This window comes from Odontesthes bonariensis, chromosome 18 (assembly GCF_027942865.1).
Source record: "Odontesthes bonariensis isolate fOdoBon6 chromosome 18, fOdoBon6.hap1, whole genome shotgun sequence".
In the NCBI taxonomy this organism is placed as follows: Eukaryota; Metazoa; Chordata; class Actinopteri; order Atheriniformes; family Atherinopsidae; genus Odontesthes; species Odontesthes bonariensis.
The window spans coordinates 4,088,105-4,103,221 of NC_134523.1; the positions used below are offsets into that span (position 1 = coordinate 4,088,105).

Below are 15,117 nucleotides of genomic sequence, written 5' to 3' on the forward strand. Positions count from 1 at the left end.
TCGTTGGAAGTGTTTAAAAAAAAAAAAAAGCTTTCAGGAGAAGAGGTAGAAACATTTTATTGAAGTGTTAAAATAACTTAAACATTCTTGTTTAAGCGGATTGTTCCTTTAACCTGCGCTAAGGCTGCTTTTGGTTGAACCGCAGAGCTTCTTCAGTCAGTGTGTTTTTGTTCTTATGTTTCACGGCACATCCATAAAATACACCGGCTCAGTTTGAAACACTGTTAAACTACGATGATGCAACTTCTAAATAATTCGCTCCGATGGAAGCAAATGTCACTAGTTCCTTAAAAGAAAAAAAACACTAAAAAAAGGCATTAAAAACACTAGAAGTGGCTCAGAAGATGAGGTGTCTGCGCTCTCGCCCATCCCGGCACAGATTGTGATTTGGCGTTGGAAGGTTGCACCAGGCGCGTCCGTGCACTATCTCAGGTACTCGTACACGCTGTCGTCCAGCGTGGCGACGCCCAGGACCTGCAGCAGCTTCAGGCAGGCTCGCGTCAGACTCATCATCGCCATCTCCGATCTGCCCGGAGGAGAAGAGCTTTATTCGTACTCTGACCGCGTCGTATGCGACTGACGCAAACCTGACTGAAACGCTCACCTTAAGGCCACTTCGAACTTGAGGCTCTCCCACGTCGTCCTCCACCAGCGGAAGATCCCCAGACTGGGAAGTATCCCCGTCTTCTCGGCCTGGATCTTCCCCCAGCCTCGCACCGCGCTGGGAACGCACAAAACGCATCTTTGTTGTTACCATCTCAGAAACAACAACAGAATTAAAGGTTTCCTCTCCCAAACAGACCAGGAGAAACTCATCCATGCATTCATCTCCAGTAGACTCCATCACTGTAACTTTTAACTGGACTTCCCACAAAGAGCATTAAACATCTGCAGCTCATCCAGAACGCTGCTGCTGGAGTTTTAACCCGGACTAAGAGATCTGAACACATCACAGCAGCTTTAAAATCTTTACTCTGGCTTCCAGTCAGTCACAGAATAGATTTTAAAAGCCTGCTGATGGTTTACAATCTGTGATCTGTTCAGAGAATATAAAGCCAGCAGAGCTCTTAGATCCAAGGACTCAGGTCAGCTGGTCCAGTCCAGAGTCCAGACTAAACATGGAGAAGCAGCATTTAGCTGTTATGCTGCAAACAAGTGGAACAAACTGCCAGTGGAGATTAAACTTTCACCAAATGTAGACATTTTTAAATCCAGGTTAAAGACATTTCTGTTCTCATGCGTCTATGCATGAAATCTGCACGATATCTTTGAACTTATCTGGACTGCTGCTTGTTTTTAAATTCATTTAAATGATTTTATTTGTTTCTCTTTATATTCTTTTATGTATTTTTAATGCTTCTTCCACTACCTGCTGCAATTCTTTTATTTTTAAAGCACTTTGAATTATTTTGTACATGAAATGTGCTATATGAATAATTTGATTTGATTTTGATTTGTTCGGAAATGCACTTGTGACGGTGAGCCCCGTCAGTTCAAGAGAAATCTCACGAGAACATGTTACAAGTTTCTTCAAATTCTTCAGGGACACACTGCTGAGATGTAGGTTTTCAACCAATAACTCATTGGGAATCCCCTTGTTGGTGCTAGAAAACCATTTTAATGTCTGTGTTTTGCTTATTTTGGCATTTTTCACAGATGCAAGATGCAGATAAAAGAAATTGGAGCAGATTTGCCCTTTAAAGATGCCCCTGCCCCTCCCCCTCCCCCTCCCTCCCCCCCCTGACCTCTTGGCCATAGCAAAGTAGCGGTCCACCGGCGCTCCCAGAGTGACGTTGATGCTTCGGACCGTGTTGATGTTCCGGAAGACCAGCAGCATGGGCCGAGGCATGGACTTGAGCACCTGCATGACGCTTTCGAAGCGGTTGACGGCCATATCGCGCATGTAGGCCGTCTCCTCTCTGCTCAGGATGTTGGACAGGCCCACCTTGTGCATGTTGATCGGTCGCTGCAGCAGCATCTCACAGAACAGGAAGTACTCTGCAGGGAAGAGAGACGACTGTGAAAAATAAAGTGGATCTATTTAACCCATCAGGAAAAAGTGATGGAGAGAAAGTCCTTCCTGTTCCTACACTCCCAGAGGAGAATTTAACATCTTCATTCCAGTCATGAATGTCGGTCTTCCTCACCTTTGACTCCCAGTTTATTGGAGTACTTCTTCATTGCCGCCTCGTCTCTCAGGACTATGGCCCGCCACAGTTTACACAGGGCCTCTCTGTCGCTAGGGTCAAAGGTCACAGTCAGCGCAGCACACAACATGCGCAGTGACTTGCAAAAGTATTCGTACCCCTCGAACCTTCCCACATTTCGTCACGTTATGGCCACAAACATGCTCCGTTTGGAATTTTAGGTGAAAGACCAACACAAAGTGGCACACAGTTAGTTGTGAAGTACAAAGAAAAAAGTTGGCCTGATGACTAAATAGAGTCCACCTGTGTGTAAACTAATCTCAGTACAGATACAGCATGTCTGAGAGCGCCTCGCAGGTTTGTTAGGAGAATATTGGGGAGCAAACAGCATCATGAAGTCCAAGGAACACACCGGTCGTGTGTGGTCGTAATGTGACAAACTGTGGGAAAGTTCAGGGGGTGTGAATACTTTAGCGAGCCACCGTAAGCTCTGCAGAAGCGTTCACGGCACCGGCTCCTCCGGCACTTACTGCTGACTGAGGTATTCGTACAGGCCGTGGTCCAACAGCACCAACTCGGCCCGTCTGTCAGGACCCCGTCTAACCAGCACTACGACACAACGTGCAGAGAAGGAACAGTCGGTCATCACACCCGTTTTTCTTCAGGCCAGCAGCACAGTTAACAGGATTATTTTACTCTTTTTTTTTAACTAGCTCTTATCATTTAAAAAGAATCCCTGCACAGTAATTCCTGATTTGCAGGAATTACCCCCCCCAAAAAGACAAGTCATGGTAAATTCTGCAGGTGGATACCTTAAAGGTGGGGTAGGGGATCTTTTTCTGGAACATTTTTTTACATATTGCTTGAAATACTTTTCACACCCCCATTGCAACCAATTAATTAAACGTTTTGACACAAATATGAAAAGTTTTAGTGGCCTCTAGAACGTACAATCTAGGAAAAACACTATCCAATCATTGTGAACGGACCGTTCACAATGTTTGGATTCTGATGCCGTCTATCAAACTGCAATCTGCTCCTCCCTCCCCCTTCTTCTCCCTGTGCGCGTACCCTGCTCCGTGAACGAATTACGCGTCCAGAAGCTTGGCAGGAAGCTAAACTAGAGCCAGCTTGGCTAGCACCTAGCATTATTAAACGTATAGTTAGCATAAACTAAATACTAAATACTAAATACGGCAACGATCGATGCTTGCTGTCAGAACAGCGCTCGTGCACCTTCGTGCTCGTGCGCGTTCATGTACTCTAGAGGCGTGCCTTCGGGGGGAAAGTGAAGAAAAGGGTTGGGACTTTTTACCTGTGTATTTTCAAAATGCAGCTTCGCTGGACTCAAAATCCAGGATCTCCTACCCTACCTTTAAAGGGATAATTCGCCTCTTTTGACATGAAGCTGTGTGACATCCCATATTAGTAATATCATTTATGAACATCTTCTTACCCCCTGCTGCGTCCTGTGAGCAGAGTTCCAGCCTCGTTTTGGTGTTGATGAAGGTAGTCCGGCTAGTTGGCTGGGGTTTAAAAAATAAAGCGTTTTGCTTCTCAAAACAATATGCGTTCAACAGAGTAATACATTTGCATCACAAAATCGTTCTCCAGGAAAAAGTCAGACCGCACAATCGCTTGGCGCTATTTTCTCTCCCTTCATATCAATGCATGCAGCCGCCTGCCGACAGCCGCACCTGTTACAGTGTTTGCTGCTCGGAAGCAGGGGACTGCGGTGGCCGACACGTGCAAACGCGCTGCAAACCCGAAAACACATGCAAGAGAGAAACGCTGCAAACCCCAAAACACAACGGAAGTTCGCCAGGCCACTAGGGGGTCTCGACCTGTGGGATAGGGGATCGACTATGGGAGATCTACCATATTAATGAAAGAGAAGAAAGCCAAAAGGTACGTTGTCATTTATGTCTTTTTTAAACACTTGGCCGTAATATTTTACTTTATTATAGAAGAGCAGCGGAGTTATGTCGCTTCTCTTTCATTAATATGGTAGCTCTCTCATAGTTGATCCCCTATCCCACAGGTCGAGACCCCCTAGTGGCCTGGCGAACTTCCGTTGTGTTTTGGGGTTTGCGGCGCGTGTGCTCCTGTCGTTTTTGTTATTGCCGCATTTTTCTCTTGCAGCGTTTTATTGTTGGATTTGTTTCGGCATTTGCACGTGTTGGCCACTGTAGGGGACTGCTCGGTGTGCACCTCGGTCTTCACGGTCTACACAGCAGGCAGTGATACGAAGAGAGAGAAAATAGGGCTAAGCGATGGTGAGGTCTGACTTTTTCCTGGACACCAATTTTGTGATGCAAATGTATTACTCATTTGAACGCATATTGTTTTGAGAAGCAAAACGCTTTATTATTTAAACCCCAACCAACTAGCCGGACTACCTTCATCAACACCAAAACGAGGCTGGAACTCTGCTCACAGGACGCAGCGGGGGGTAAGAAGATGTTCATAAATGATGTTGCTAATATGGGATGTCATACAGCTTCATGTCAAAAGAGGCGAACTGTCCCTTTAAAGAAGCCAAAGTAAAAATATCCAGTGTGTAAATAAATGACCCGTCGAGTTTTCCAGTCACTAAAAGCAGATGGATGAGACGGGTCACTGGGACACACCTGCATACCATAACAAACTGCATGCTGCGCAATCATCTGTCCACAAGTGTTGGACCTGATGAATTCTGGTTGAGAAATGGACACGTGACCTGTAATCACTGACAAGTGTCATAAAAGACGGCGTCCTTCACGCCGCCATACACAGGTTGTACCAACCGTTTCCAGGATGTGGGTCCGCGTGGATGAAACCGGTGTAGAATATCTGCTCTGCAAAGGTTCTGATCAGCTTATCTGCGGTCTGACAAACGAGCACGTGAGTGAGTTAGTGCGGTCGGACATTTTCACAACCATGCATCCTTTAAAAGTACCATTTGTCATGCGGAGTGATCAGCTTACATCCTTCAAACTTATTCCTTGTCGCTTTATTTCTTCCACATTGTTGATTTTGCAGCCGTGACAAAACTCAGCGGTCAGCACCCTCTTTTTGTGTCCAAGAAGGAAAAGATGACACCGATGAGGAAGGTGGAAAGGATACGGACGGAAGTGTATTTGTTGTGTACAGCGGGTAAAAGGAAAAAAAAAAAAAAGCTCACCTTACTGGTTTGCTTCCAGAAGACTTTTGGTACAACTACGAACGGAAAGTGCTTCAGCTCCTCTGCGCACCTCTCGGAGTTCCTGGCCTCGTTCTCAAAGTCCAGCTCTTGAGCCAGCGTGCCCTTCAAGTCCTACAGAGGTGAGACGAAACGGATGTTCTTAAAGCTGTTCACTTGAGATGGGATTACCCAGAAGGCATGTCAGCATCGAATGTAAACACGCCCTTTGATCATTTTCTGACCTTGAGGACCCAGCGGAACCCAAAACTGGGGTGCATAAACTTAATAATATCCAGCAGAATCTCCAATGTTCTGATATCTCCATCGAAGCGATCCCTGAGGTCAATATACTGCACCTGTGGGGTGACAAAACACGCTTTATAATCAAACCCCTCAAACAATTATCGACAAACTCCATTCATTTCAGGGGCTTCCACTCATGAAAGTGAAATACGGGTCGTTTAAAGGTTGATAATGTTGAATTACGAGGAACTTTAAAGTGATGGTTCGGAGTAGATTCAACCTGGGGTCATTTGAATCGTGACATCCAGCCAAGTAGCCCACCCGCAGTTTTTTCGATATTGGCTGAACATCAGCTGAGTTACTGAGTTATCCCGAATAGCTTAGTACAAGCGCTAACGGATCCTGGCAGTATCTCCAAAATTACCACACTAAAATCACATGCCATGACACCAAACTTCTACAGTAGTACAAATATGGTCTGTACTCACAAAACGATGCATTTGGAAGTTTGTACATAGTCCAGGAGTTTATTATTATCAACACAAGCCTGATAGCTTCTCTGCTGCTAAAGCTGCGTCGACGTCACTTCCTTGATCTGGGAGCTTCAAAGTAAGATGAGGGTTGATCTACTACTGTAGACAACAAAGTATATGCTATATTCTACATGAATTTTTCTGAATTTTAATGTTGTAGAGTTGTGAATTTATTTTATCAATGGAGAAATTGAGCAGCCTTGCTTTGTTGTCTACAGTAGTAGATCAACCCTCATCTTACTTTGAAGCTCCCAGATCAAGGAAGTGACGTCGACGCAGCTTTAGCAGCAGAGAAGCTATCAGGCTTGTGTTGATAATAATAAACTCCTGGACTATTTTCAAACTTCCAAATGCATCGTTTTGTGAGTACAGACCATATTTGTACTACTGTAGAAGTTTGGTGTCATGGCATGTGATTTTAGTGTGGTAATTTTGGAGATACTGCCAGGATCCATTAGCGCTTGTACGAAGCTATTCGGGATAACTCAGTAACTCAGCTGATGTTCAGCCAAGATCGGAAAAACTTCGGGTGGGCTACTTGGCTGGATGTCACGGTTCAAATGACCCCAGGGTGAATCTACTCCGAACTATCACTTTAACAGTAGAAACGGAAAAGAAAACACCGACTGATGTCCCATCATCGGGGCTCACCTTCACAGCGACCAGAGTCCCGTCCAACAGCTCCGCCCTGTGCACCTGAGCCAAGCTGGCCGCAGCTATGGGCTCACAGTCGAAGGTTTTAAAAAGCTCCTCTGGAGTTTTGTTGAAGTCTTCTTGGAAGAGAGCATCCACCTGTTACAGACGCAAGCACAGGCGTGGGAAGTCACAGGCGTGGGAAGTCACAGGCCGTCCTTCCTGTGCTACACCGTGTGCCTTGTTGTGTTGCAGCTCTCACCTCTCTGTACCTCCTGTTCAAGGCCTTGTCCTCCAGTATTTGCAGCGTGCGGACGTACTCTGGGGGCAGCAGGTGGTTGAAGGCGCACAGACCTTGGCCCAGTTTGATGTATATCCCCCCGTTCCTTATGGCCCCTTCCACCATGCACTCTGCTGCCCTCTGGTGGCAGGCTGACATCTGGTTCAGGTAGGATGGGCTGCTCTGGCAGGGGAGGACAGCAGGAAGACATGACTGACTGCAGGGCACCGACCCTCACAGGGCCAGTTTGAGCTAAAGGGAGCAGCTCACTGGTTATTACACCAGTTCCCACGACACGGAACTTACCTCATCCACTCCACGTAGAAACACATTGGTGGTCCACCAGTAATCCACAGAGATTAAGATCCCCACAGAGAGAGACCTGGGGACACACAGATAAGACGCTCACTTCTTTGTTTGTTTCTTTTTTTTTTCTTCTTTTAAATGAAGATCATATATCACAGTTGATTTATGTAGAAATGTATCTTTTCTTCTTTTTTTTTTTTACCCCTTGTCCTGTCCAGCATTATGGCAGCAGAATTGTAATCTGAATACCGTTTATGCCAAACACATTTGCTATGCCAAGGGAAGCTTTATGAATGTAAAGCTCCCCTTGATGCCCATTAACTTCTTATTTATTTATTTATTTTTGTTACAAACTAAACTGAAGATATACTCATATATAGTAGAAATGTATCTTGAGAGAGCAGCAATAAGCCTTGTATCCTCTGGTGCTGTGGGAGGCGTTTTGAACAGATACACCAACAATCTGCTACAAACTTAAAGGCTCTCACACACCAAACCGACATTAGGATCCAGCAACGACCAGTGCCCCCCCCCCAGCTGGGGAATATAGCATGTAAACAAAGACCATGTCCAACTCAGCTGGGACCTCCGCAAGAGGACAAAAAAGAAATGATGACGGTATGACATCAAGTATTTTTTTAGTTAGGTGTCTTTTCAAAAGTCTGTGTGTGAATTTAAACTAAATGCAGGTTGTTAAATTTAGGATTTTATTAGAGCAGATCGAGAATCAGGGAATTACTGACAGGTTGGTCTTAACGGGCTGATTTTCATACACAATTTCTGATGCGTTTAGCGGTCAAAAGAAACAAGAGAAATGTGTGGATGAGAGCAGCTTTATGGGGAATTCAGCTGCACGAATATTAGGGATGGGAATCGAGAACCAGTTCTTGTTGAGAAACGGTTCCCAGTGTTTCAATTCCTGGAATCGTTTGGCGATTTTGCAAACGATTCCCTTATCGATTCCAGTGGTTGCGAATGGCGTCACCACGCAACGATGCGTGGCGAGTCCAGCGCAGCCAGCAGCCAACAGTAAACATGGCGCCCAAGCGGTACAAACGCTCCAAAGTTTGGTGACACATCCCTAAAAAAGACGACAACAGGGCAACTTGCAAAGTGAATATTTCACCAAAGGGAGGAAATACTACCAACACGCAATAACTATGAATGAATGTCGCGTTTTCGATCTGCCCCGGACTAACGTTGGTGAATCTGAACCCAGCAACGTTAGCAACGTTAGCATGTCCTCGGCTAACACTGCAGGTAACTATCTAACAAACACTGCCTATCATGTTAGCACCATTTGCCTCATTGTAAAACGGCCAGGATAGACGTTTGTAAGGGTTTGTGAGGTCATGACTCGAGTTACTTCTAAACTAAACAAAGTTGATGCTAATCGACCGGTTTGTTGTCCTTTTTCTCCAAATGAGAATCAATAAGGGAACCGACAAAGAACCGAATCGTTAAGCAGAATCGAAAATGGAATTGGAATCGTAAAAATCTTATCAAATCCCATCCCTAATGAATATACACTTCACTGCTTTTAACCAAAAAGAAAAAAACACATGTTATCCCTTGTGGTTACTGTGGTTTATTGCTGCCGGCTTCTCCTGCGTACTGGACAGGAATTGTGGAGCATGTGTGGCCAGGTGGAGTTTAGTTGAGCATGAACATGCATTATCTGGGTGAGTTCGTCCAACTTTTCTGCTTGTTTGGGATTTGAATGCAACATAAAAACATAACTACATCAAATAATCTGTGTTGGTTTTGAAGTAAAACACATTAAACTGAATCAAACAGAAACTTTACTGGTCATTAAAAACTAATAATGACCCGACTTTATGACTTTGTAGTTTTAGGATTATATTACAGGTTATTAACACATTAATTACACCACACATTGTACATAAAGTAAGCTGTAATCATGACAGACCGCACAGTTCCTCTGCATATTATCATAGATGATCTTTTTCACCGGGTACAAAACAAAAATGATCCTAAAACTAAAACAACCGGCATTAATAAGGCCGGCGCGATTAACCCGTAAAACACGTGTGTTGGAGAGAAGAACTCAACTAATATGTACAAAAAGAGTCGGATTACATTTCATTTAGCTTGTGTTTTTTTGTTTAGCTTTGATCCGACTCAGCATGGGACAACATTTCAAACGAGCGAACCTAAAAGGTGTGCAGAAAACCCAAAGTTTTAAAGAGGGGAAGGACGGTTTGTGTTTAAAATCGCTGACACGACTGAGTTTCTTTACTTACATGGTTACTCTTCTCTCTCAGTCAGAGATACTCATTGCACGGCTCCTCAAGCTTTAATTGGCAGCTCACACTGGCATAGTAGCTATAACAATATGGTAACAATAACAATACATTTTTTCAAATAACATACAGCGAATACTGCACAGTATTAAGTATTTTTATTAAGTATTAATTAAGACTTAATGGTGTTTCCTAAAGGGGGAACTGTTAAACCTGGCAACACAGCCCGCTTAAACCACCGTCACACTTGACCGCAGACTAGAGCACACTAGCTCCTTTAGCCAGCGCGAGATGCAGGCACAATGAATTGGTTTTTAATAGGGCTGGGCAACGATTAAAAATTTTAATCTAATTAATCGCGATTAATTGCATTTGTACACAAAATCCAAAAATGAATTCAAAAGTAGTGTATAGCTCTTAGCATTCAGTTTTATTTTAAATGTGCTGCCATATGAATGAAAGTGCCATAACATTTGTTGTGCAAACACACTTTTAACATCAGCATCTTTCTGTAGTTTTTATGTAGAAGCCTCGCTCCACTGTCGCCCAGCCCTAGTTTTTAATTAAAAAAGGGCAAAAACCAGCACAAAAACCATGCTCATCCTGAATGTCTCACTATGATTACAACAACAAACTACAAATACAACATGAAGAAAGTCAAGGACATGCACGCCAGCTTCCGCTCGTCCCAGTATTAAAGGTAAATATGGTCTTAATTGAAAATGTATTGGCTGTGTTGTTTCTTTTTTGTGGGATGTTTTATATGTAGAAATGCATATTTGCTAAAGGGGACTTTAGTATGTTGTTGTAAAAGTGGCTCTTCCCTTGATTTTGCTCTGCCAATGTGGCTCTTGTGAAAAAAAAAAATAGTGAGTATCACTGCTCTAAGTGAAAAGATAGATTAGGTTTTCATTTTTAAACTCATGTGTTGAATGTAATTCATACCTACTGTGGCTTTTGCACTGCAACAACCATCTCGGCTGCGTGAACACAGCAAAGAGGCGTATCTTTGAGTGCATGAAGGGAACTGACTGGTGGTATTTTCTCAACCTTGAAACTTCCCTGTGAGGGAAAACTCTTAATGCATTCTGGTGTTGGAGCTTAATTAGAGCAACGAAACAATATTTTGAGTGAAAACAAGCCGTTTTAGTTCTAGTTGCAGCCAGGACATGCAACTAGAGCACAGGAAATGATCGTAGGAACTCAGTTAAATCGGTTAACCATGGCAGTCCACCGCGTTTATCCAGTACTGATGACATTTAGATTCATATATGGGTCTGAAAACCCGGAACAGTGTTAATGCACCTTTTAGTTGAAAGATACTTTATTCATCCTTAAATTGTAAGATACTGCGAGAGTTTTTAATGTGCGACTGTTGAAGAAAAACTGAAATGGCGTCAGATTCTTTTGCCTCACTTATTACAGAAATATAAAGTCTAAATTAGTTTAAACCCTGCTAATGTGAAGGAGGAGCGTGCTGGAGAAAATGCTTTATTCCATCTCTCACGGTCACCTTTAGATGAATAAAACATGCTACACGTGACTTTAGATTTAACTAATGTGATGAGATCATCTGCCACCTGTAATGTTCCAATTTTATCCATTAAAGCAGTGATACTCACTATTTTTTTCACAAGAACCACATTGGCAGAGCAAAATCAAGAGAAGAGCCAATTTTACAACAACATACTAAAGTCCCCTTTTGCAAATATGCATTTCTACATATAAAACATCCCACAAAAAAGAAACAACACAGTCAAAACCTTTCAATTCAGACCACATGTGCCTTAATACTGGGATGAGCGGAAGCTGGCATGCATGTCCTTGACTTTCTTCATGTTGTATTTGTAGTTTGTTGTTGTAATCATAGTGAGACATTCAGGATGAGCATGGTGTTTGTGCTGGTTTTTGCCCTTTTTTAATTAAAAACCGATCCATTGTGCCTGCATCTCGCGCTGGCTAAAGGAGCTAGCGTGCACTGCGGTCAAGTGTGACGGTGGTTTAAGCGGGCTGCGTTGCCAGGTTCAACAGTTCCCCCTTTAGGAAACACCATTAAGCCTTAATTAATACTTAATAAAAATACTTAATACTGTGCAGTATTCGCTGTGTGTTATATGAAAAAATGTATTGTTATTGTTACCATATTGTTATAGCTACTATGCGAGTGCAAGCCACCAGTTAAAGCTTGAGGAGCCGCATTAAAGCAATACTATGTAACATTTCTACCTTAAAATAACAGTTTGAAAAAAATTGTGCGGCTAGAATGAGTTTTAATATTACAATTGGCCTGTCTCCTATGCCCTTCGGGGGTCTGAGTTGGAAAAACTGCGCTAGGTAACTTTGCTGGACCGGCCCGGGAGCTGAGCGGAAGTACTTCGACTTGCTTTCTGGCACTCCTACAGCAAAAACAAATAGACCCCTCTCACGCTCCCAGGTATAAGGCTAAGCTAGCGCAACATTGTCAGTACGATCATCATGGCAGAGGCACCGAAGGAACAGAAGAAGACGTTGACTAAAGGGCCGCGTACACTCTCGCAGCAGTCTGTCGCAGACATGACGCAGTTATTTTTGATTTATGCCCAATTTTGAAGCGCGGTCTGCGCTATGTTAATCCCACGCCACATCGCAAGAGGGACAATCACGAACAAGCTAGGATTGTGGGTGTGGTGGGTGGCGTGTTTCTCTTCCGGTTACGGAGGTCATTCAACAACAATGGTGACTGGACGAATGCGCACTTTGATTGAGATGCAGCTGATCGATCTAGAAATAGAAGAAATATTGCTACTACTGGAGCTGGCAGAGAAGCGAAAGAATCGTCACGGTTAGCACGATTAGCACGATTAGCGTCACCATTAGTCGGTTAGCAAACCGGAAATACGCATAGTGTAGAGCGGATGTAGAGTTGACCAATCAGAGGCCTCCTTTCTCTCCTCCCTGCGACGATATCTGCTGCACTGTCTGCGGTGAGTTACAATTTTGGGGAGGTGCACCAGAGTGTCTGCGTAAGGGGCATATCTGCATTAACTGCGACACACACGCAGACGACCTGGTTTCCGACCATAAATAGGCCTTGATGAAGCAAAAGTTGTGGCGCAAAGCTGGAAACAAACGTTGTAAACTGCGGTATCTCAGCCCCCAGAGCAATTTCAGGCCCAGGAATGTGCATGATGAATATTAGCGTACAAAATGTTTTGTACACTCCTCTGGTGTTGTGTGAAGATTACTGTGATCATTGATGTGACCTTACAGTCTTAATGAGTACAGATAGGGTCGTACCACTAATGCTTGGCACAAGGAGAAGGTCTGCGACAGAATGTTCCAGCGCCGCCTGCGTTTAGCTGCTACAGCTCGACACTTTATGAGAAACACGAGAAAAACTCTAAATCAATGCAGCACCAAGTTTCAAGCTGCACTTCATCTATTATCACTGACCACTTTCCCATACACCCACGCACATAAAACTAAGACGGGCTTACGGATGGACTGTCCGTGTGACCGGGGACACTGTCCATCTGTGTGTTTAGAAATGATTATTATTCAAGATAAAAAAAAGGGGAACAAAGTTAAAGACAAACCTGCAGAAACGACCAAATCCCTCAATCACAACCCTCATCTTCCTCTTCTCTCTGGGGTCTGATACAGCATACTGCACACCCACCGCCACAGGTACACCAACAGAGAGGCCGACAAGCGTCTTCCTGAACAGTCCCCTGCGCTTCCCCTCCCTGGAAAGAGTGAAAACAGTCCCATTTCATCAATGCAGCAGCTTCATCGTGGGAAGCGGCCAGGAGCAGAAGACCCTGGCCTGACAGGTGTTCGTCAAAGTCAGCTTTACTGTCAGTTCTGTAATACCTGAGTGAGCTGAAGGATCTGGTTGTTCGGAGCGATGAGCCGGGATGTGGATGTCTTCGTAGATGAGCCAGATGATGCCGGCATAATCGCAACTAAAGACAAAGGAATCATCTCAAGCGTCGCCAAACACAAAGAAACAAATACAATGTTGTTCAATGTTTCCATCTTATCTTTGCAGCGGAATGGAGAGTGAACTCTGGACTCTGAGGGGGCCTTTTATCCACTTACATCTACTCTCACAGTACAGGTTCAAAATGAGTGTTTGAAGTAAAAGCACGAGAGCGCGCATCTGTGTGTGTGTGTGTGGGGGGGGGGGGGTCTTCCTCAAGGCCAATACTGTGTTGTTTTTGTTCGCTGTCTGCATCTGAGGGACAAAATGTCTCTACAGCTGACAGATTGATTTACAAAGAGCAGTGATGCCAATGACCCGAGCACCGATATATCAAACAAGGCTCTCCGTCACTCACACTCTGAGAAGGGCAAATCTGGAGAGTGCTTCCCCCAATTACAATGAGCGACACAGAGGAGTGGAGTTTTAAAAAATAAATAAAGGAAAGAGAGAAAAAGTTGTTTTGTTCAATTCCATTTTTCTCCTGTTGCTGTCATTCCTGTCCACCATAACGGAAGTGTAAACGGTGACAGAGAGCTTTGGCATGCAGCTCTGCAACACTGACCAGCACCTAAAACTACTCGTATAGAATGAATGAGTTTGCCACATTATAACACATCACAACTGGCTAACGTGACAGCTAATTACAGTTAGCGGTGAGTCAACTAGCTAACTCCTGTTCTGTTGAACTGAGCGAAACTTTATTTTAAAAACAGCATGTATTTACCACTCTCGAAGTCTCCCCTGCCATGTTTCCCGGGGTGATAAACCTATCTGCCCACGGCGACGTCAGGAAGGGTCTTTCCTATTCCGGACTTGGTTTACGTCTGTACCACCACCACCTCCTTCAGCTACTACTAGCATCATTACCAAGAGTGAGGACAGGAGGGGCGAGATGAAGCCCTTACATTTACTTCCGTTTTCGCTTTAAAACGGTTTATCAGAAAGAAAATACATGGAGCTTAAAGCAATACTATGTAACATTTCTACCTTAAAATAACAGTTTGAAATGAGTTTTAATATTACGATTGGCCTGTCTCCTATGCCCTTCGGGGGTCTGAGTTGGAATAACTGCGCTATGTAACTTTGCTGGACCGGCCCGGGAGCTGAGCGGAAGTACTTCGACTTGCTTTCTGGCACACCTACCGCAAAAACAAATAGACCCCTCTCACGCTGCCAGGTATAAGGCTAAGCTAGCGCAACATGTTCAGTACGATCATCATGGCAGAGGCACCGAAGAAACAGAAGAAGACGTTGACTGATGAAGCAAAGAAGAGAAAGATATTTACGACAGTGTCTTAACCGTACATTACCTCCAAGCCTGTAGGGGGAGCTCCATAATGGGCTTTTTGAGACGTTACAGAGACTCTTCTCGGTTATACAGTTGTCTCACACTTTGTCGTTAAAAACCGCATCTTTTTTTTTTTTTTTTTTTACTCTTTCTCAATAAAGCATATTGAGAGCGGGTGTTCTGTCGATTTCTCCTACTTGTCGAGAATTGCTACTTTTGTGGTTTTGCGCATGCGCCGAGCCGATTTTCTAAGTTTCGTTTTCACGCCCATATAATGTTTTGCTACCCTGCGTCTC

General features: G+C 44.0%; 1 protein-coding gene across 2 annotated transcripts; it reads right to left on the bottom strand.

Annotated features, from left to right (window-relative positions):
• Nucleotides 1-31: 31 nt before the first annotated feature.
• adck5 (aarF domain containing kinase 5) lies at nucleotides 32-14,387 on the bottom strand. 2 transcript variants are annotated; one of them, XM_075449509.1, is made up of 15 exons: nucleotides 14,258-14,387; nucleotides 13,422-13,513; nucleotides 13,145-13,294; nucleotides 7,306-7,381; nucleotides 6,982-7,182; nucleotides 6,738-6,878; nucleotides 5,553-5,666; nucleotides 5,311-5,442; nucleotides 5,114-5,197; nucleotides 4,934-5,015; nucleotides 2,678-2,756; nucleotides 2,148-2,239; nucleotides 1,746-1,998; nucleotides 605-721; nucleotides 32-526 (listed from the first exon to the last, which is right to left on the bottom strand). In XM_075449509.1, the coding sequence occupies exons 1-15, from the start codon at nucleotides 14,279-14,281 to the stop codon at nucleotides 424-426; spliced, it is 1,740 nt and encodes a 579-aa protein (XP_075305624.1). In that variant the 5' UTR covers nucleotides 14,282-14,387; the 3' UTR covers nucleotides 32-423. The 2 variants fall into 2 exon arrangements, with proteins under 2 accessions (XP_075305624.1, XP_075305625.1); XM_075449510.1 differs by lacking the exons at nucleotides 13,422-13,513; nucleotides 14,258-14,387 and having other exon boundaries at nucleotides 6,982-7,177; nucleotides 13,145-13,230.
• Nucleotides 14,388-15,117: the final 730 nt, after the last annotated feature.

Coding starts and splice junctions, on each gene's coding strand:
- adck5 (XM_075449509.1), bottom strand. CDS start 14,281: ATGGCAGGGGAGACTTCGAGAGTG. Junction 7,382..13,144: donor GGATTTGGTCGTTTCTGCAG/GTTTGTCTTTAA, acceptor GTGTGTCCCCAG/GTCTCTCTCTGTGGGGATCT. Junction 2,240..2,677: donor TACGAATACCTCAGTCAGCA/GTAAGTGCCGGA, acceptor CTTTGACCCTAG/CGACAGAGAGGCCCTGTGTA.